This window comes from Cataglyphis hispanica, chromosome 21, assembly GCF_021464435.1.
Source record: "Cataglyphis hispanica isolate Lineage 1 chromosome 21, ULB_Chis1_1.0, whole genome shotgun sequence".
NCBI lineage: Eukaryota > Metazoa > Arthropoda > Insecta > Hymenoptera > Formicidae > Cataglyphis > Cataglyphis hispanica.
The window spans coordinates 2,724,892-2,746,828 of NC_065974.1; the positions used below are offsets into that span (position 1 = coordinate 2,724,892).

The 21,937-nt window shown below is 36.3% G+C and overlaps 3 protein-coding genes across 12 annotated transcripts in view; 1 reads left to right on the forward strand and 2 right to left on the reverse strand.

Annotated features, from left to right (window-relative positions):
- The first annotated feature begins 389 nt into the window (after positions 1-389).
- On the forward strand, positions 390-3,168 carry LOC126857273 (alpha-amylase 2-like). Its single transcript, XM_050606521.1, has 5 exons — positions 390-619; positions 979-1,409; positions 1,657-2,023; positions 2,129-2,617; positions 2,954-3,168. The coding sequence occupies exons 1-5, from the start codon at positions 449-451 to the stop codon at positions 2,966-2,968; spliced, it is 1,473 nt and encodes a 490-aa protein (XP_050462478.1). The 5' UTR covers positions 390-448; the 3' UTR covers positions 2,969-3,168.
- A 384-nt stretch (positions 3,169-3,552) lies between these two features.
- LOC126857270 (uncharacterized) overlaps positions 3,553-21,937 on the reverse strand; it is a 203,536-nt gene continuing 185,151 nt past the window's right edge. For all 10 annotated transcript variants that reach the window (XM_050606511.1, XM_050606509.1, XM_050606512.1 and 7 more), the window contains one exon: positions 3,553-7,864. In XM_050606511.1, coding sequence (XP_050462468.1) covers positions 7,583-7,864 — 282 coding nt within the window. In that variant the 3' untranslated portion in view covers positions 3,553-7,582. The remainder of the gene's footprint in view (positions 7,865-21,937) is intronic.
- The window catches only part of LOC126857277 (ITG-like peptide), a 295,970-nt gene continuing 292,550 nt past the window's right edge, over positions 18,518-21,937 (reverse strand). Inside the window, exon 7 of the transcript XR_007688473.1 lies at positions 18,518-18,534. The gene's annotated coding sequence lies outside the window, so the exon portion shown is untranslated. The remainder of the gene's footprint in view (positions 18,535-21,937) is intronic.

Below are 21,937 nucleotides of genomic sequence, written 5' to 3' on the forward strand. Positions count from 1 at the left end.
GTATTTATATTATAGCATTTAAATTTTAATTGTATATTTATTCAGAAAATACCAATTTCTTGTTTCTGATAAAATTCCTGAAATTAAGTTCGCACTTTTCTGCCATATTGTCTTGAGATAACAACGGTCAGATAACGCACGTTTACGAACATATTATTACTGCAGCCTTGTGACTGTTGACACTTTATCGATTAGACCATTGTAATTAATTAGACAGCTTACATAAGTAGACTATTTTAATTAATTAGACAGCTTGCGACATTTATCGATCTATGCGATAAACATGTTTTATCAGCGCGGCCAATGGCGCAATACAATAGAAGCCGCAGGAGTCGCCGGTAAAAACATCACGTGCGATCGCATAGCAAAGCAATATTGACCTTCGGACAAGCTGATCGGCACGGTTATATATCTCGGTGACAGATAGTTCGCGACATCATTGTGCATAATGTATATGCTAGTGTGCGCGTTAACAATACTATCGGCGGTGGTTGCTCAGAAAGAACCGCATTATGTGCGCGGTCACGATGGAATGGTACACCTCTTCGAATGGAAATGGCCAGACATTGCGGCAGAGTGCGAAAATTTTCTGGGTCCTTTAGGATTCGGCGGTGTGCAGGTGAGCAATACTAAAGAGAGAAGAATCAAATTAAAAATAGATACTGAAGATCATCGGAAAATCTCGGAGAGATTACAACGTGGAATGATCAGGAAAAGTTTTATAATTTTTTTTTTTTTTTTTGAAGGGGAGAAATCTAGAAATTAAAAAAATATATTGTATCAAACATACAAAGAAATTATAAATTCACAAAAAATGTTAAATTTAATAATTATTTTTATAAAGATTTATTCTTCTAAAATGTATTATTCTGGAAATTTCTAAAAAATAAATTTTTTTCATAAGCAGAGAGAAAAAGGAGAGCAATACGTCAATCCGCAATACACAATCGAATGAATAATATTCCTAAATTGATATAGGTTTCTCCGATACAAGAAAACGTAATTGTAGACAACAGACCATGGTGGGAGCGCTATCAGCCTATATCTTACATTTGGCGTACGAGATCGGGTACACCGGAACAATTCAAAGATATGGTTCGTAGATGTAATAACGCCGGTGTGAGAATTTACGTCGACGTGGTGTTTAATCACATGACCGGCGATCATAAAGTCGCACTGGGTACCGGCGGTTCGATAGCCAATACATACAATTTCAATTATTCGGCAGTACCGTACACAAGAGTTGATTTTCATCTACCATGCGCTATTAACAATTACAATAATGCGACAAACGTGCGAGATTGTGAATTGAGCGGTCTACACGATCTTGATCAGTCGAAAGAATTTGTCAGGGAGAAGATTGTCAGTTTTCTAAACGACGCCATCGAAGTTGGAGTCGCCGGTTTTCGGTATGCAAATTTTTTTTTCGCGATCTATGTGATTCTATTACAATATTTTTTAAATATTCTTTGCGATATTCTGTAAAATTTTCATCAAAAAATAAATTTTTTTTTAATGACTTTACTGTTATCACTCAATGCAACAACAAAATTCTACTAATAATATTCTTAAATTAAAAAGAAAATATTAGCAAAACAAGATGTGTGTGTACGAATCTGTCAAATATAAAAAAGTCCATTAATTTTTGGATTTCAGTGTAGACGCAGCTAAACATATGTGGCCGAATGATTTAAAAGTGATTTATTCTCGGCTAAAGAATCTCAATCCCGAGCACCATTTTGACGTAGGTGCACGCCCTTACATATTTCAAGAAGTGATCGATTATGGGGGTGAAGCAATCAGCAAATACGAATACAACAGTTTTGGCACGGTGACGGAATTCCAGAATGGCATGAAAATCAGTAACGCCTTGAAAGGACACGATCAATTAAAATGGTTCGTCAACTGGGGAGAAGCTTGGGGGCTGTTACCATCGCAGGATGCTCTGGTATTTATTGACAATCATGACACTCAACGGGACAACTCCAACATACTCACCTACAAGTCATCGAAGTTGTACAAGGTAAATAATTTTCAGAGTAATTAAATATTAAAGAAATTAAAACAAAATAAAGAAGCTCGGCTATATTCTTATGCGGATACAATAGCAAGCAATCGCGTATTACAGATGGCCGTCGCCTTCATGCTGGCGCATCCTTATGGAATCCCGCGTATTATGAGCTCCTTCGACTTCAACGATTTTAACGAAGGTCCGCCCCACGATTCCGCCGGAAACACTTTGTCTCCGATCATCAATCCTGATAATACGTGCGGCAACGGCTGGATCTGCGAGCATCGCTGGCGTCAGATTTACAATATGGTGCGCTTCCGAAATGCCGTCAATAAAACGAGTATCAATAATTGGTGGGACAATGGCCAGAACCAAATCGCCTTCTGTCGCGGAAATGCAGGATTTATCGCGATCAATGGTGATCACTTTGATTTGAAGCAGACTCTTTTTACCTGCCTGCAACCTGGTACTTACTGCGACGTCATATCTGGAAGCTTGGTGGACAACAAGTGTACCGGTAAGGTCGTGACAGTGGGTAACGATAGCAAAGCTTACATACAAATTTTGACATGGGAGGAAGACGGTGTACTCGCTATTCATAAATGGGTAAATATGCCTTTTATTTGACGTTTAATTCTGGCAAACGTGATATTTCACTGCATTTGCGAGTATTTATATATTTACATTAGTATAATACTCAATAACTTGATTAATCTCATATTTATATTATGCATTTTTATCGAAACATTGCTTGTATTTATCTTATCGCACTAATAGAATTTTAAGAATTTGTTCTAAATGATATATTTTCGATACTAATAATAAGTATACTTCTTGCACAATGACAGTTATTATCACGTGTACAGAAAATAAAACTTAATCATCTTAATCTTAATTGCTTGCTATATAATGCATCTTTTAATAATCAATTTCTCTTTGTAGTCCAGGGTAGCATAATGAAGATCTGATTGTACGAGCAAGATAAAAATAAAAAAAAAATATAAAAATATTTTTTGGTATTATAATTTCTTATTACGTACATGTGTATATGTGGTACAGAATATAATTTATATATAATATATATGTATAAATATATAAAATATTATGTAAAATATGTAAAATATTGCAACAAATTAAAAAAAATTAATTATCTTCGATTAATCGTGGCAATTATGTGAGAATTGAAAGATTGTAAATTTGTTATGAATAAAATATAATATAACATATCAATGTCGTGACTAATCTTTTGATTAATTTAATTTTTATTCGAATTACTTCACTTTATGTATCACTTGATTTTGGAAAATATGTTCTTGTTTTTCTACTTACCGTTTTATCAAATCCAATAATATATATATATATATATATATATATATATATATATATATATATATATATATATGTAGTATTGCGACCGGCTGGCTCACATTTGCTATTCAAAATGAAAGTTGCATATAATATTCATATTTCCTACAAATAATATTCATAAAAATATAAAATGTAAAATTAATAAAAAACAAAAGAGTGGAATACACATGTGCTATTTTTCAACAATGTTTATTTTAACAGAAACAATGTACTGTGTTTTTCCTCTTTTCACCATTAATTTCTACTATACATGATATGACAGTTAATCGTAAGATAATACACGACAGACTCGCGATGGAAAAATAAAAAGTCGAAGGGAGATCAGGTGAGATGAACTGGATACATAACGTAAAATCGATCGATTTTAAGGAAGGACGCCAAAAGATGGATAAAAAATCTTGAAATATCACAAAAAATTGCCTTATCGCCGATTTTACCATCTCACTCTAGCTTTTAATCTGGATGCGATTAAATTATCCTTCGCTGAGAAAGAATCTGTCACCGCCATAACTCTTTCTCGTCCGTTTCTCTTTTCCTCTCGACAGACGAATATATTGTACGAAAACTAATTAATGCGTAACGCTCGTAATACGCATTAATAGCGTGTGAACTTCGTGAATAATACACTAAATAAAATACTACAGAGCATTTGTAAAAGCACGACATAAATAAATGCTTAAGCATTATGTACAGTGATCTCTTGTTTAAGTAAAAGCCGCTAAACTCGGTTAGCGCGCCCGAGTTTGTCGCATATGTGACAAAAAAATATTTCGCTTATCCGATATTGTTGTAAATTGTAAATCAATAAGTGTTGCATTTCTTAAGCATGATCAACAAAGAAAGAAAATTTTCTTTAGCCATATTATCATATACATATAAATATGTATGCTGAAATATATTATACCACTAATTATATAAATAATAGGTACGTAAACAAACTTCTACCTACAATTATCTTTGCATACGGTAAGAGCAAGTGTAATAACGTATGCGATTACAGTCTAATTACCATTGATAATTTCGTATTACAAATAGTAACAGACTTACGTAATCAGCCGCGGGCTGATACAATGAAATCCCCTTCTTTCACCGCGCGAGTATCATTTCTAATCATTTCCGCTGCTTAAATAAAATGTACATTCATCGAATTTTTTAAAATGCTGTGTGAGTTTTTTTTTTCATTTTTTGTATTTTACTTTTCGGTTAAACGCAAACTCGGGAGCGCGGACGCATGTATAGAAACACCGTTTTAGGCGTAGATAAATGTTGTGTGTATGTACGTGTGTGTGTGTGTGTATACATACGTTTATTTTATATAGTCTGCACAATAAATGTGTGGATAAATCTAAAAAATACTGCTCATCTTATACAAACTGATTCATCGTTCACACTCGCTTTCTCTCACGAATGGTACGTGTAAGCGCAATTTGACGTCGCTCTCTAACATCATTTATGTCTTAATCATTACGTGAATACAATAGGGCAACGAGTACTACACAACTAAATAAATAAACGTTTACATTGTGAAATCTTGAAGATTAAAGGGGATCAAGATAAAAATGGGACACTAATGTACAATTCCCTAAGAGCTATACAAGTCCATCGCACGTGAAACTATCGTTGTTTGTTCGTACATCGTACAATATGTGTTTATGTTTATGTAAGTGTATTCGTACGTGGATTTTATTTTTGCACGTAGAGCGTTAGCAAAAATATATAATTTAGTATATTTATCATAATAATTCATCCATACATATATAAAAAAAAACTTCGTTAAAATATATAAAAGAAACAACGATTTGAGCAAATACGTATCTCCTACGGTAGTTACAAAGTTCGCGTCGAAACGTATTTATTGTTATTGCACGTAATTCTCCCTAATTTTATAGATCGTCTCCTTTTTATATACGTATATCTATATCCTTACATCCCCTTTCGCACTCGCACGTAATCGCATTCGTTCCAGTATATATGTATGTACATATATATGCGTACCACCCTTTCACATACATTCCTCTCCTTTCTTTATCTCTTTGTTTTCTTTTCGAAATCAAGTCAATGATTTGTCGTTTCGTCGACTTTTCGTTTGCCGCTCGGAGACACGATTTCGGCCGTTACGATCGAGAAAGTTGTCGATCGGGAAGTATGATTTCAGATTTAATCAAGATTAATATACATGAGTCCAATACGTACACATCGGAAATTAATCCTATGACGTTGTCTTGGAAGACTTTACAAAGATAGGCACTCGTTTGCTTAATTTTGCTTATTTATTTGAATTTCGCGATAGCTCTAAAAAAAAAAAAATAATAATAATTAATTCAATAAATATAATCTAATCTATTTATCGTAAAAAAAATAATACAATTTTCAACTTTTTAGTGTTGTTTAGTTTTAGTGTTTTCTAGTTAGCTTGATTTCAAACGCGTGTTCAAGACAAATATTTAATTCCAGATAAATATTTAAAGAAAATGTTTAATATGGAAAGAAATGTGATAAAACTTTAGAAATTTATTTATGTGATGTATTTCTTTATTTTATGTATTTGTTTATATATTATGTTTAGAACTTAAGAAGATGGGAGTGCGCTTGAAAATAATTAAAATATCAAAATTTATTTTATTTAGAAAAAAATTGATAATTTTCTAAATATTTGGAGCTACATAAAATAATTTTTGGATACTTAAAAAAATCTTTAATATATCAGAATAGCGTCAAAAATAAAGCTCATTAAAATCAGAGATGGATACTTCTCTTGTTAACAACAATATGATCAAAATGTGATCACATATATGATAAAAATTATTCGGATATGTTAGAATGCCAGGATAGAGAAAAAAAAATAAGATGAGTAGCCATATAATTTAATAACTGCACTCTCTTCCTTAAGACGGAAAAAGATTTGATTTCACATAAAATATTTTAATAAATATATTTCTCCAATATATTTTTTGTCACGCAATGATTGTCATAGTGGAAGACAATCTATTAGCAAAGCTAATATGAAAGTAAATTACTTGTTCGACATGTTATGCTAATTCTCTATTTCTTACGTTATAAAATGTACTATTTAAGTACTGAATCCATGATATAGATCACAAGTATTTCATAAGATATATAATTATTATTTTATAAATTTTCCCACACACAACACACAATGTTGTACCAAAAACTTTGCCGTTGTAATTTTATTCGTGAATTTATTTTCATGATTTCTGTTTTTCAAAAACATGAAAAAAAAAATAAATATTTATACATTACGTTTATACATTTTATCCACTGATTACGATTTCTCTTGAATTTAATACAGTCTTAAAGACGCGAATAAAAATAAAATTTTAAACTTTGAATCCTTTCAACTGAAACAACTACGTTCAATTTCAGAAATCGTTGTTTTTTCGCTAATATTCAACAGTTATATACATTAGCTTATTCTCGTAACGATATGTATATGATCGTGATTCAGTTAAACTTCTCTTTTTTGCAATTGTAATCACTCAATAATTTCGCTTTTCGTATCGCATTTATACAATTTTCGAAAATATCTTTCTGTTTAACTATCTAAATGTCATTCATTCAGTTAAAATATTAAAAAAAAAATGTTAAGAGTTGAATTCGTTCACTCTTTTATCGCGCGCGTTCAATTTTACATTGCATGCCATTAAATAACATGCCCTCCTCATCCTGCATCGTTCAAATTCTACACAATAAATTGTCGCAGTCAAAGTTTTCAATTTTGCTAGTCCTTCAGGTCTCTATAGTTTAGGTTTTAGATTATTTCAACGTCCTCTCTCTCTCTCTCTCTCTCGACAAAACGCTCAAAATCTCTATTCTCGAGCTTTCCATACGCTTTATGCGTTAATGTCACTTAAAGTCTCTCCTCTCTCTCTCTCTCTCTCTCTCTCTCTCTCTCTTCTACGATCTAGTTTCGCTCTAAACTGCATAGTCTGAATTCTCCTACCTAAAAGTCCTTCCGAATTCTTGATTACTGACAACAGGCGGAGTCTCCACTTTCCCTAACATATGAAATCGTCTCCGTTAATGTCACTGTTTGATAGGCTTTTTGAAGACGACTTCCGGCTTGCGTACCGGACGGGGTACGCGCCGTTCTATCCTGAGGGCCCGATTCAGATCCGGAGACGGTGACGATGGTGTCGCGACGACCGTCTCGGATCCCAATGGGGGAGTCTCCGCCATTGTTTGTCAGTTTCCGGTGCTGCTAGGTCGTCGGCCTGGCGTCTGTTGTTGCTGTTGCTGCGGTTGCTGTTGCGTCACCGCCGCGGCCGCGCCCGCCGCGCTGAGCGTCGGTAGCGGTGTTTGATGGCAGTGGGCACAGTGCAAACAAACCGTGCAGGCACCGATCTTCCGGGCCAGCATTATGCGCAGCTTCAAGGCTGGACCGAGTTTCATGCCCATCGTGCCCGTCAGGTGATTCTCCGAGAGTAGCGGTAGCGCGGCACCGTCTATACGATGCTCCCGGAAATTCTGCAAGCAGAAATTGTGATAGTGTCTTATTAACAGTATACTTTGAGATATGTCAAACGAATTTTCCTTCTCCAACCATATCATTCTAATAGAGCGGCATAGAATTTTAGATGATAGACCTTATCTTCTATAATACTGTGTGTATTATTTCGATGCATATGATTTCTGATAGAAATACCAATTTTGTCATAAGAATATATTAAAAATTGAAACTTTAATTTTTATTCATCAATGACGTACGTCAACATACATATATCATGTCCTCCATCACCATTACAATGTAGAATTATCATTGAAATTCGCGGCATCTAAATTCCGATTGCTAATCGTTAACGCTACTATTGTATTTTTCGATCTATCATATGATTCACTCAATGATTCTGCTCGGGACTTCATCGCGACCTTCGACTGAGTCTAGAATCGCGCAGAAACGAGAAATCGTTCTCTCGCAGCAGCTGCGGACAGCATTGCGCGAAATCACGCGAATTCGTCTCGCGCGAGACGCGATCGGCGGGAGGACCGAGCCGTCATTTCTCTGTCGGCATGCAAAAAGTCCAATCGAGATCCACCGAGGAACGATCAGCGAAGAAAATAAGTGGCGGAGGGGAGGGAAAAGAACGCGAAGGGGCAGGCAAAACGGAAGGAGGTGAAGGAAACAAAAGAGAAGGAAGGAAAAAGGAGAGTGTTTCATTCACCACACCGGATCGCCGCGTCTCTCGTAATAGCGGCTGTGCAACGACCGCGGGGTGCAACGCGTGATACGTAAGCGCGATCGCGAGCGTCCCTCGCGCGCTCCGCATGTTCGTGGAATACGGTAATTGCTCGGGCCCGCTTATGAATGAAATATTCAGCGGCGTAATGCGAGTCGCGCACGCAAGACCGGTCTCCTTCCTCGCGCATGCCGGCTCCTCGCCGAAGGTGGGGACCCCGGATCGACGTGGAGGATCGAGGCCGTGCATTCATGCCGCTGGGCATTCAGGTCTCTCTCTCTCTTTCTCTCTCTCCTCTATCCCTCTTCTCTCGTGAAGATAACGTTCAATTGGCCGGCTTGCCGAGGGTAAGTGCGAGGGTTATTTGTCATTGAAGGGAGCGTTTGTCGATCTCGTATCTCTCGTGTTGCACATTCGAGCGCTCCAACGATCGATTCCGATTATATTGAGTGTCTTATAAATGAGAGAAATTTATTTCTTAATTATCTGAAGCATCTGAATGCGCAAGTAATACAAAAATAAATTAATTCGCCATGTATGTAGTAGTCTTGAGTAAATTAAGTTTATATAACGCAGAGTTTTATATATGTGTAATTGCGCTAACAATATAAATAATTCGTATCTTTAATTTCGTGGGTTAATTTATTTTCAATTGGCAATGATATGCTTTATGAACACTTGGAATCTAACGGGTGTATTCTTACTGACCGTTTCGCCAAGTAGTCTCTAATCTACTACTTATCTACGTACGCATCGCGTAAAGAAATATCAAGACAATTTATCGCGCAACAGGAATCTATATTGTTAAGCCCAAAGATCTCGCGATAACAATGAGACTCGTATAATCGCCGATGCTAAAATGCATAGTCATTGATTATGGTAAATAGGCTCCATACCGTTTCGTATTCTCGATGCGTTCGCGGTTCTAACGGTACGGGTCAGCCACGCGCGAGAATAGCCGCCTCTTCACGGTCGCCTCACGTAAAGCCTTAATTAGTTAAGTCGTTCACACAACACGCAAGAAATCGTTTCCGTCAAACTTTATACGACCGCTTCGTCCAATGCAGAAAAGAATCTCAGATCCTTGTAAATAATTATTGCTGAAATTCTACATCTTTGTTCTAACATCCAATTTTTTAATCCTTAATTTCATGATCTTAATCGTAACGTAAATTGCTATAAAATTACTTAGAATCGCTATAGATTTTCTTTACATTCATCGAACATTCGCATTATTATAAAGATCTCTAGCGTGTTTCTCTCTTATATTTAACACACTATTAATTTTATATTTTAAGAGGAAGATGAAGCGAGAGCCGAAGATGACTTATGAACTCGACTCGAAGAAAAAAAATTATTTGCATAAATTAAAGAAAAAAACGCGTCCACCCACGGCTTGACGAGGAGTACGCCTCATTGTTTTCACGAGGCGAAGAGGCATGAGGGGCGAGCAATTTCGAAATCTCACGAAACGACCGAGACCCCATCGTCGTTCGACCCGCGCGGAATGGCGCAGCTGCAGTTGCAGCGAATATATCATCCTCGTGTTGCACCGCGGGCGACCGAGGCCGCGCACCAAAAGGCCAGGTATAACGAAGACAACCTATATTTTCTCCACCCAGTTCCAAACTCTTAAGGGCAAACGCGATCTCCGGCTGGGTCCTGCATCAATTATACCTTCCACAAACACGATGTTAAGGGAGGCCCGCCCCCCCCCTCCCTCCACTCGTGTACTCGTCCGTGCCGCGAAGTACGAGAGGGCTCGCGAAGATATGTCGGCTCGGGAGCATGTGTTATTAAATTATTCGCGCGTCACTGCGTCCTGCGAAACGGAGAGAGGTGCGAGGGGTTCCCCAGCCTGAAAATTATGCGCGCAGGCTTATCAGATGCGCTCCCTCCGGGCCAAGAGGCGTTAAGCGGAATTTAAATTGGTGAACATAGAAACGTTCGTGTATAAATGCACGTTGCGACTTGTGATATTTATTCTGCATCTCGTGTCTATGGCTGAAATGTAATAAAATCTATTTACTTTTAAAAATATACTTATTTATCGGGAATTATTTAGAATTATTTGAATTGATGATCGAATTTATTTTCTCGTTCTTTATTTTATTAATGATTTATATGCGCTGCAGAAAATTTTAAGGTCGTATGATACGGATATATAAATTCGTCATGAGCAATCGTTAGCCTGAAAATAAAGAAATTCGTCGAGAGTATTTGCAAGACTGCATTCGACTGTGACCTGGGAAAGGAATCCTCGAAAAATAACGGCTCTCCTTTCTTGCCCGACTCGAGGAATCTCGATGCCGCGGTTAACTTTAGAAGATCATTCAGTCGGAACCACGTCACATTAAACTTCACACAGTAAACTCGAAGAATTCATTCCTGGTCGATCGCTTGGTCGACGGTCTTTTGAGGCACAGGTGTGCAAGTCGATTTAAAAATTAATACCATGATATATCAAAAACCTCTGTAATTATAGAAAGAAATGACTAGTCTCGGTAATTGCGACATTAAATAAGTTGTAATAATTATAATTATGTAATTCTGAATTATAATTCTAATTATTTTTCAATTAAATGCTAAAAAACAGATCGCTCATATCATTCGAAAAAAAGAGGTAATAGAATTATAATTAATTTTAGAGTATTTAATAATAAAATAATTTATTACTTATCATTTTACATCTATCTCTGTGCAATTGCTTTATCGATTAGGTTGACATAAATCTTATTAGTAATATGCGATAGATTAAGCATAAATAACTTAAGACATTTTGCATTATTATATTTGTCAAAGAGACACATTTTCATTAAAACCTGTTTAGACCGATGATATTATGGCGAAACAATATTTATGGGAAAGGAAAATGATGCAGGGTACATAAAATGTTTTTTTCTTTTTTTTTTAATTTTTCAACAGCGTTAAATCATTACGCGTCATGTAACATCAATTTAAGACGAGAGAGAGAGCTTCCAATAGTTTTGCCATAAAAGTCGTGGCTATTCCATTGCTTCTCCGTTGACTCTTTCAATCGTTATTGCATCTACCATGCTACGAAATGATAAGTTAAATATAAGCGATGTTTCAGAATAACTTGTCCTGTCAGGGACAACTAGCATAACTCTGCGTATAACTTTTATGTCATGTCTCTCTTTCCTAATTATTATAATCACACTACTAACGAAAGTGTATTTTCGAAAATATTATTGCTCCACCATAAAGAGAATTAGAGATCGGCTTAATGTATCAAGCTATTTTATTGAAATGTTATTTTAATTTTTATTAATGGCTGTAAAATCAAGGTCTTACCCTAGGCTATATTGCTCTTTCCATGAGTAGAAAAAAATTCAGTTAACCATTAGGATCAGATAGATACTTGCTATTGTTCCGATTTATTCATCGCCTCCATGTGTATACATATAATCTGCAGAAATTTATAATATTCTGCTATTGAGTTTCAACTCTAACCCGTTATTCTTATAACGTGGAATTAAACGTATATCTCATCTCGTTGGTGCAACGAGTCGAAACTCGTTCGACACGAGGAATGAAGCGTTTAATTCAATAAGAGCGAGAACGCTGCTGTAACTTTTGTCGGTCGCTACCCGACCAATCGAGACACCCCCCTCCCCCGGCTGTTGCTTTCGCGCGAGGCACCCCTTATATGGAAAAGCAACGTTCGCGCGCGAAGGACACGGCGCGTTCGCGCTCGCGAGCAGATTTCTACACGGGGGGACGAAACCCGCCGAGGTTGAGAATTTGCGTTGGCGTACTCGCGCAGGCTAGAAATTCCACGCGCGTGTTTTCGTTCCATCGCGCGACCTCGCACGGAATTGTTCCGTGAGAAAGGGCGATGCCGCCGCGCCGGTACCAACAAGGTGTCCGGGCCGATCGTATGCCGTAAAGTCGGGGAAGGGGGCGATATGCGTTACACCGACATGTTGTAATCTGTAATCGATCAACAAGCGTGGATATTGTCCCCCGCTATGAATACACGCGCAGATCAGCTGAGACTAAATTACATAATTTGTTTACATAGTTGAAAATTAATGAAGGATCGTAGTATAATAGAGCGGCTATTATAATTATAAATTATGAAAGTATAATATTAGAGAATAAGAAAACCATAATATTAAAAAAATATTTAATCTACAGAAAATTATATTATATAACCGTGTTGATTGTATAATTTTATATTATTATATTATTATATATAATAACGTAATATTATAGATGTATTCCATAAATTATGAATTTATTATTAAATTATGAATTTTAAAAAAGTAAATAAATAGTTTATATATAATATATTTCGTTATATATTGTCAAATAACAAAACAAAAGAAATATCTAAACATGCTAAAATAATTTATAATTAAAATAGAGATTATACTAAATTTTATTAACACTTTTTTGTGATTGCTTTCCAATATAACATTTAATTCACGAAGACGTTTATTATTCGATAACAAAATCTGTCTCACAGAAATAAAACAAAACATTGAAATAAAATGTGTTATCTTCGATCTTTCTCAGATCTAATAATTTAATAGTATTTACATACAATTAATAATAATAAAAACTTTCGAAAGCCAATGGGGAAATCCATCAGACACTGCGCCACTGTGCGAGAGCGAACGAGGACCGGTGACCCGCCACGCCTTGTCGAGGTCGTCGCGCGCCTCTCTCGCCGGCACGGCGATCGGCGTGCCGACGACGACCGGTCAACTTAACCGGCGCGTTCGCTGGCACCGGCCTAACCAGATCAACATCCCCCGTTGCGACCATCTCCTTCCACTCCAACTTAACCATCGCGTCCTCGTTCCTCCTGCAGCGGAATTTTCTTCGTTCCTTCTTTGTCGTCGCGGACGTATCTATCCATCTATCGCGTCTTTCATTTGCTTCGATTCCAGCGAGTATCGCGTTTCCGTTTTTATTTTTTCATTTTTTTTTTGTTTCATGCACTGTCCCTCTTTTAGCTGATGAGTCGATAATTATAAATAAACATGCATATTCTAGTCAAACGAAAAGTATGACAATTGATTATTGCGATCTCTCTCTCTCTCTCTCTCTCTCTCTCTCTCTCTTTCGCGAGTTCGTTACTAAAGTATGCCCTTTTCTTCGTTTTACCGTATCGAGGAACTCATGCAATAACACCGACCGCACCCACTTTATTGCACGATCTGGTATATAGGTGCCTCGTGTAGTTTCCTGAGCGAATTTTCTCCTCGTCTTTTACTGTCGCCAGTATTTTAACGCGCGATGTCTGGAAACTAGCAAGGCCGCGCTTATCTCTCGGAATGTATCATTACGCTTTGGGTTGCATATCTATATGCAAAAAAAAAAAAACAAAAAAAGAGGAGGAGAAAATCTCCGATCAATCTCGATCTCGCCGGTAACTACGCGGACAACGTCGCCGTGTAATTGAGAGACATTCAGAGTGCATTAGCATTGCCGGGCAAGGGGCAGGCAGGCGTATTAATTGCTCATCAGCGATAATGAAGGGTTTGTGAGTCGATATTAGCATAACTAACAGGTTTCCCGGTAATGAAGCCACGTTGCTCGGCCACGGTGCTCGCCTTTATATCCCTCGGGGACCGTCCCTCCACCCTCGGTCCCCCGCGAATCCCAAGGAACGAGCGAGTTGGAACGAGTTAAACAGAAAACGACCTGAAGCCAGTTCGCCCCGAGCGTCAATGTTCCGCAATGAAAATTCAAGGGAATGGGAGAGAAGAGAGATAGGGGGGAGGGGGAGGATAACGAGATGTGGAGCAACGCCATTTTACTTGACGCGCGGAAAAGGCGATTAAGGAAAGTCGATGCGAGCATAAGCAATGCGCTTGGCACTGTCCTTGGAACGTGACATTGTTCAATGAATGACATGAATCACATGGTGATAACGGTATGACCCTCAAAGATCTAACGATAAATTAATTCTTATTAATTTAATTCATTTCTAACAACGTGATAGAAATACGAGATTAAGGAATCCACTATTTTCTTTAACTATAGTGTGAATAATATTCGGAATTAATTAATTTTACTTATATAAAAATAATTTTGGGTGTACCTGTTAATTGTGACGTCGTATAAATATGCTAAGAGTGAGACGTGACCCAACGACTGTGGTCATTCAATAGAGAAAGTAGCGGTATCAACGCTCCACGCGACCGCACTGTATAATGCGGTATCGAGATCTCGTTATCGAAGCGACCTTTCGCGTGTTCTTTTTTTTTCTTTTTGCAACCGTGCGCGATACTTTCTCCGATTGTTCCGATCGAGTCTGCTTTGATAATTTATTCGATTCACGTGGGCCGTTTTGTAGATTTCTCGGAACATGCGGAGCCTCGAGCTATTCCAAAATTTTCACCGAGTGTCCCGAGTAATATTGCAAATATAATTAAATAACGATATTAAGCTATTCGATTAGCAGGAAAAAATCTCACGGTTTTCATATTAAAAAAAAAAAAAAAATATTTAGAAAAAATATATTCATTAAGCGATTAAGATTTTTCATGTCATAATGCATAGGTTAAACTTTCACGACTCGTGGATAAATCGAGAGCGAATTTTCACCGGAAGCAACAAGGCGAGGTCGTTATGAGAGATCCGAGCACACTTACAGAGGCATCAACCGAGAATTTAAATCAGCTTAGAAAGTTCAAGGTCAAGCGGATGCAAGCGCATGCGTGTGTGTTCACGTAGCGCAATAATAAAAAGCCATACAGCCCATTAGCCAAGGGGAAAATGGTTTTTCTCGAATGCTATAAACTGCATTTCTCAAACTTTTGCTCTGTCTATAATTTCCGATTTATTTTATCATATAATGTGCAGCTTATTATCAAATTTATGATAGATACGTATTTTTAAACGTATTTTAAAATCGCAATGCCATCGTTCATAGAGATATTCAAAAACGGAAAAATAAAAAAAATCATCAAAATTTATCGTGCTCTGGCTAATCGAGAAAGAGTCCAGCCGTATGACACTAGCGATTCATAACATCTTCAATTAGTTTTACGATGCTGCTCGTTAAACCTTTACGTTTTATTCAACGAACCTTTATATTCATACAGACCAGAGAAATAAAAATCTGCGGAGCTGCTGTGCTGCTCGCTTCTATGTATCGTTTCAAAAAAGATTACAGTTGCAGAGCTCATTATGCAAGTAGGTCCATAACAGCGTCATTAAAAAATAGAGGAATCTTATGGACGCATGAATGAAATTGAACGTTTCCCGCAAAGTTGAATGAAAACGCGAGTATTGCGAGTTGGAATAAACAGGAGAGTAAATATTTTTTTCACTCGTTTCTTCTTTACAATATGATGCGCTGATCTCACCGCTACGGTAGAGGATCGCATTCAAAGAAAGGATCGCGTAGGTGGTTTTACATTATTATCGACTGCATACAAATTGCCGCCTCCGTGCGTTGCCCGCAACCGACTCCTTTCTGTTATTGGCTACACTTTTGATAAATTTTCGCGCTAGTCCCTTCACAAATAACTTATTATCAGTGATACCGTCTGTAATAAAGTGGCTAACATTACTAGGTTCGCCAGTAAATCGACAGATCTATTTGCAATCTCTTTTTCATCTTTAAATGCATTAATTTTTAATTTAACGCATAAAAAAATAAAACAAAGAATATAAAATAAAACGGATATAAAATTGAATGGATACTGCAATCAAATGAAAATTCCAATATATCGTAATTAATTAATCTATAATTTTATTTTGTTTGTTAAAATAATATAATAAAACAAGCATATTTATCAATAAGAAAGATATATTTCTTTTCTTGATAGTAGAAAGACATTATTCAAAAAAATGTTTTAATAAAAGGAATTTTAATTCGCTATTATATCTAGAATTTACAAATCACAACGAAACATAAGTAGCTACAAGATTTGTTTTGAAATCTTATCAGAGTTACAAGATAAATAGACGTTTAAAAACGATTAATTCACCAACAGACGACAGATACATCCCACCCGTTAGCTGAATTTCTTAATTTCGTATACATGTATTTTTCACACTCTAATAGGACAAAAACTCAGATTTATTACGCGGTAGACAAATGAGCGTCTTGATATCTTATTTATGTATTCCGCATTTTGCATCTGCGACCCATATCTCTCTTCTCGACAGATTTGCCTTGTATTTCCGTCTTTATCAGAGATCAGCATTTTAATTTCCACAAAAACATGATCTTGAAAATTATGAGTGATAATTTGGACATATCGTACCGTTAAAACGGTATAATCAGTTATTTATATTTACTAGAATACTATATAGGCGCGCGACGCGCGCCATTTATTTTATATGTATGTGTATATAATTACTTATATATTAATTCTAATTTTCCACTTTTTCAAAATACATTAAATAAAAATTACACACTCCCTTAATATTTAAACTGTCAAATGTATCGCTCAGTTATGACATGCTTTTATTGATATAAAGTAATGTTCAGTGCATCGTCGAGATAACTAATTAGCATCGCGAAAAAGAGGTAACAATATTCAGTATCGATTTAATAAATTCCGTAATATATTAATTGATAATTTAATAATTGATTTATAATTTAAAATACATGTATAATTTAATACTCCGTTTGTATATACGTCGTAGTACGGAAAATATTTCGGCAACGAATAATCAAAACATAACAATATACGGCTTTGACGACGTAAACATTAGCGCGCTATTGTTAAGGTGTTATGGCTTTATTATTCTCACGGTGATATTCGAACAGTAAGGAAGTAGAACGCGAGACACTCCATCAAATTTCTCTACTCAACGCGATCGCGACAAGAATCGGGAAATAATTTGGTATCATAAATAATTAATTATCTTTCACACACTTTAAATTTTCAATAATACGTAATTATATCATAATGGATAAATTTCGAAGCGCGTATTTTGCGTGACGTTTTAATCAAGAATCGAAATGATTAGAATCTAAATTGTAAATTATTGTTTTATCGCGATCTTTCTCTCTCTCTTTCTCTCTTTATAAACAATAATTATTTCTTTAAAAATACTTGATTTTTATAATTATATTTCATATTTTATCGTTATTCGATTTTTTGATAATTTAAATATGATTCGGCTTGAGAACGCATAATAAAATAGTCAAATCGCAGGTTCGAATAATGATTAATATAATAATCCATGATATATTAATCGTTTATTAAATAATTAATCTATAATTTAAAATATTTCTATTATTTAATATTCGACACCGTATACACGTCATAGTACGCAACATATTTTCGACCGCGAAAACAATAACATTGTATTCGGCGATGTAAACATTAGCGCGCTATTGTTAACGTGTTTATGCTTTACGGCCTTATCATTCACACGACGACACTCGAACAGTAGAGTAATAAAGCGCGAGACATTCTGTTAAATTTCTTTTTTAAACGCAATTGCGACAAATATTAAAATATAATTCGCTATTATTGTTATAATTATCAATTAATTATTTTTTTAAAATAAGAAATAAAAAATAATAATTCAACAATAGAAATAGTATTGCTGTAACGTGGCGCGTGATTTTATCATCGTGTAAATGTTGAGCAAAATAGTATTTTTCAAATTTTCTCTTACGATATAATACGTGTCTCGTATGATTGTTCCGTGATCGGGAGTGTCGGTGCAAAGTAACGAGCCGCGATCGTTGCATATTCGATTAATCGTAATTAAAACTGTGTTTTCGCGAGTGAATGTGAAAGTCATGAGAAAATGACAAGAGATGAACAAGAGAAGAAAAGGAAGTCCTAAAAAGTATCCGACGATGGATGAAGCAGAGGTATGTGTGATAAATAATTTATTTCTATTTGCCATCTATATTAATTTTAAAATATATACATTGCTCTTTCTTTTTTTTGTTTCTTCAACAATGTAGAGAAATCCAATTTAAATTATTGTATAATATAACATATATCACTTGTTTTATCAAAACATATCTACACCGCATCTCTTTTAATCGAGAGAAAAGAGGGATGCGATATAGATAATTTATGCTCAAATATAATCTCACGTTATACGTATATAATTTTGTAATATGATATATATATATATATATATATATATATATATCATATTACAAAATTATATACGTATAATACTCTTCTAGGGTGTAACCTTGGCGTGGTGGGAGGGCATAGTACCTGGATATATATATATATATATATATATATATATATATATATAATATTTGAATTGTCAAATACGCATGACAGATTTTTATTAATATGAAGTAATGTACAGCGTAATATTGAAATAACCAATCAACATTGAGGAAAAGAAGCAACAATACTTGCGAGTATCGATTTAATATGTCTTTTTTAAGAGTGGATCATTCACACTCACACGTCTTTATCGTATATTTATGTTATGAAAATAGTTACTACATTTAAAACATCAGCTGTGTGTGTGTGTGTGTGTATGAGAGAGAAAACTATTACGCGTATAAATAATAAAAGTTTTAATACAAGTTCTCGTATCTTTTTCGTTCACCTGGCGTTCTTGCAGCATCGCGTAAGCGATTTCAAGAGCGCACCAGAGCGTTCAAAATGGAGAAAGTGGGGAGGAAACATCCTCGCAAGGCAACCTTGCAATGACCTCGCGTGAACCCGAGTATCAGGCGCGCAAGTTATAAGGCTCGCATATGCAATTACTATCTCCGCAAATGTAATGGCGATGAGACATTTCAAATATCCTCACATTAGTTATGAAAATAATATCATTAAATCTTCAAAATTATTTATAATTTATGGAATATATATAAATTTATATATATATATATATATATATATATATATATATATATATATAAAATTTGAAATATATAAATGTGTTTATAAAAAGGGTTTCTGTAGAATTTTTACAGTTTTTTGTTTTTGCAAATCTTACTCATTATGCATTCTTAAAAATATTCCAATATTTTCCGCATTATTACACACGCGAAGGTGGGTGCGCCTACGGTGGGCTTTCGCGCGATTATCTGCAGGAAATCTACTCTTGTTGGTATGCCACGGGAGGAGAGGGAAGGAGGGTCGAGAAGCGACCGAAGAGGGAATGCAGGGTGAAGTGTCCAACATCCTCGGTGTGTCCCCGCTCGACTTCGGCGGGGCCCGCCGTATTCGCAGCGAATAGCAGCGATCGTGCATAGAAAACATCGCGCTACCAGCGGGGAGCCGCAGCTCCGATACAAGATACTGCCACGTGTTACATGCTGTTCGCCACCAGAAGAAACGCGCGCGTTCTCCCGTCCCGCAGCGCGGTATTCCATTCGACGTGCCCGCGGAAACGATAGCGAAGATAATGGCAAATTTTTGCGGAGGCAGGGGTGCGTGAAACGTCGAGGAACGCGACCGAAAGAAATCTCCTCTCTTTCATCATGCGCCCCCTTCAACGAACGAGTGGTATGTGCGGCGATCTAGCATTTTTCACGCTAATATGGACGTAAGCGTTGTGGCGAGAATAAGAAATTTTGCGGTAACCGCCGGCGTCGCAAATAATTTATAGTACATTTTAAAAAATTGATTAACAGTACAGAATGAAAATGATTAGATTCTTGATTTTTTAAATCATAATAAATAGATTTTTCTAGCTTATAGATAAGCAATTTACAAAATTAGCTAGCTGATAAGAGGTATATGCAGCATAGTAGTAATGCATCAATTTAAAAAAAAATATTTCTCTGAAATTTTAATTGTGCACAGGGAATGAATTTTTCTTGGACTTATGCCAAGTGTAAATAAATCTCAATTCGAAATTTAATAAGCCTCTCTTATTCTTCTAAAAAGACATAGATGAAAAAAATATCGGGGCAAAGAATCGCTAAATTGGGAATTGACATTTATTTCAATTTTTATTTATGCTCTATGCATAATTAATCAATATAAAGAAAAAATTAATTTCTTTTTTGCAATTGGCGCTTTATCATTCTGTGTATGACTTTCATTAGCAAAACTTAAAATTTTTGTTTCAAATGAGTCTTTTTAGACTCTTTTAATTGTTAAAAAATTAGATTTACCGCTGACAGTAATTATCGTTCGCCAACGACAGAAATAACGAACGACCAATAAAATAACAGACGTCGAATAAGATATCCCAAACCAAAAGTGAAAACGTCAGTACGTAATAATCTGCGACACGCGAAGGGTCACGTCTCTCTCTCTCTCTCTCTCTTTGTCTCGATGGAGGAAAAAAGAGTCACGTCCGTCAGCGATACCGGCTTTCTCCTCTTACGCGCCGGCGAGTTGTCATTATTTCGTCGCCCCGATTAAATTTCTCAAAGTCCCCGCAATCGACCGGTGCATAAGTGAATGTTCCCTCTGCCGATATTCGATCGGTCCGTTGCTGGCGCGCTATCGCCATGCCATCGGTATATCGCTCGTATAAACGCCCGGCGCATACCTCTCGCAAATGCCTCTTAAGATTATGCAAATGTCCGAAGCTCGGAGCACCGACAACATTTTTAAGAAACTGCCGCGACGAGTATTCCCCGCGTCCGGAATTAAGATATTCCGCGGAGGAGTCGCGGGACGGCTGCCGTTTCTCGTATCTTTTTATTGCTCGCGCAGCTTCCCTCGAACTATAACGTCCGACACGTGTGACATCGAGAGAGATATCGATATGCCAATTCTGGATTGCTCTGGGTGTGAAGCTCTGGGTGCACTGTCGGTGCACGAGTTCCGGGACTCTCGAGAATTAAAATGATGAGGCTCGAATTTAGATGAAATCTTCGAGAGATGCGTTCTCCCTGGATCGAATTTATTTGTCAACTTCGAATATAATGGCACATTTCGCTACGAAGGTATAATAATAGAAAAATCTGTGGATTATCTATGTATGTTTCGTTATTTCAATTTTGATCGCGTCGCATTGAAAAGCGAGATATTTTGATCCGAGTTTGATACGATTTCTGCTGAATAATGAAATTACCAAGTAAAATTCCTTTCTGTCATTTAACTTATTGTGGCTGTAGCAATTTATAGGGATACCAGTATGCATCCCTTTCATCCCATGACAGACATTCACTGACGTCAGCTTTCTTTGAATCGCGTGCACTTCCTGCAGGGAGCGGCTCTCCCGTTGTGAATTATAATAGGTAGATGGGTACGCATGTCACGCGATTAGTTCGATTTGCGTACATTAAATAATAAAAATAATTATATAAAACAAAAAAAAAATAATAAATTTTTTTGTCCGATAAACTCTTGCATTTTTTTGTTCTCCCTGAGATTTGTACATACGAAGGCTTAAATATTATCTCAAGGACTACGAAACGATCCCAATTGCGCTGAATAAATCGCAAAAGCGTGCAGTGCGTAATGCTTCT

Excerpts from the sequence above, each read along its gene's own strand:
- LOC126857273 (XM_050606521.1), top strand. The coding sequence starts at position 449 with ATGTATATGCTAGTGTGCGCGTTAACAATACTATCGGCGGTGGTTGCT. Across the intron at positions 620-978 it reads TAGGATTCGGCGGTGTGCAG|GTTTCTCCGATACAAGAAAA; the intron begins GTGAGCAATACT and ends AAATTGATATAG. Across the intron at positions 2,024-2,128 it reads AGTCATCGAAGTTGTACAAG|ATGGCCGTCGCCTTCATGCT; the intron begins GTAAATAATTTT and ends CGCGTATTACAG.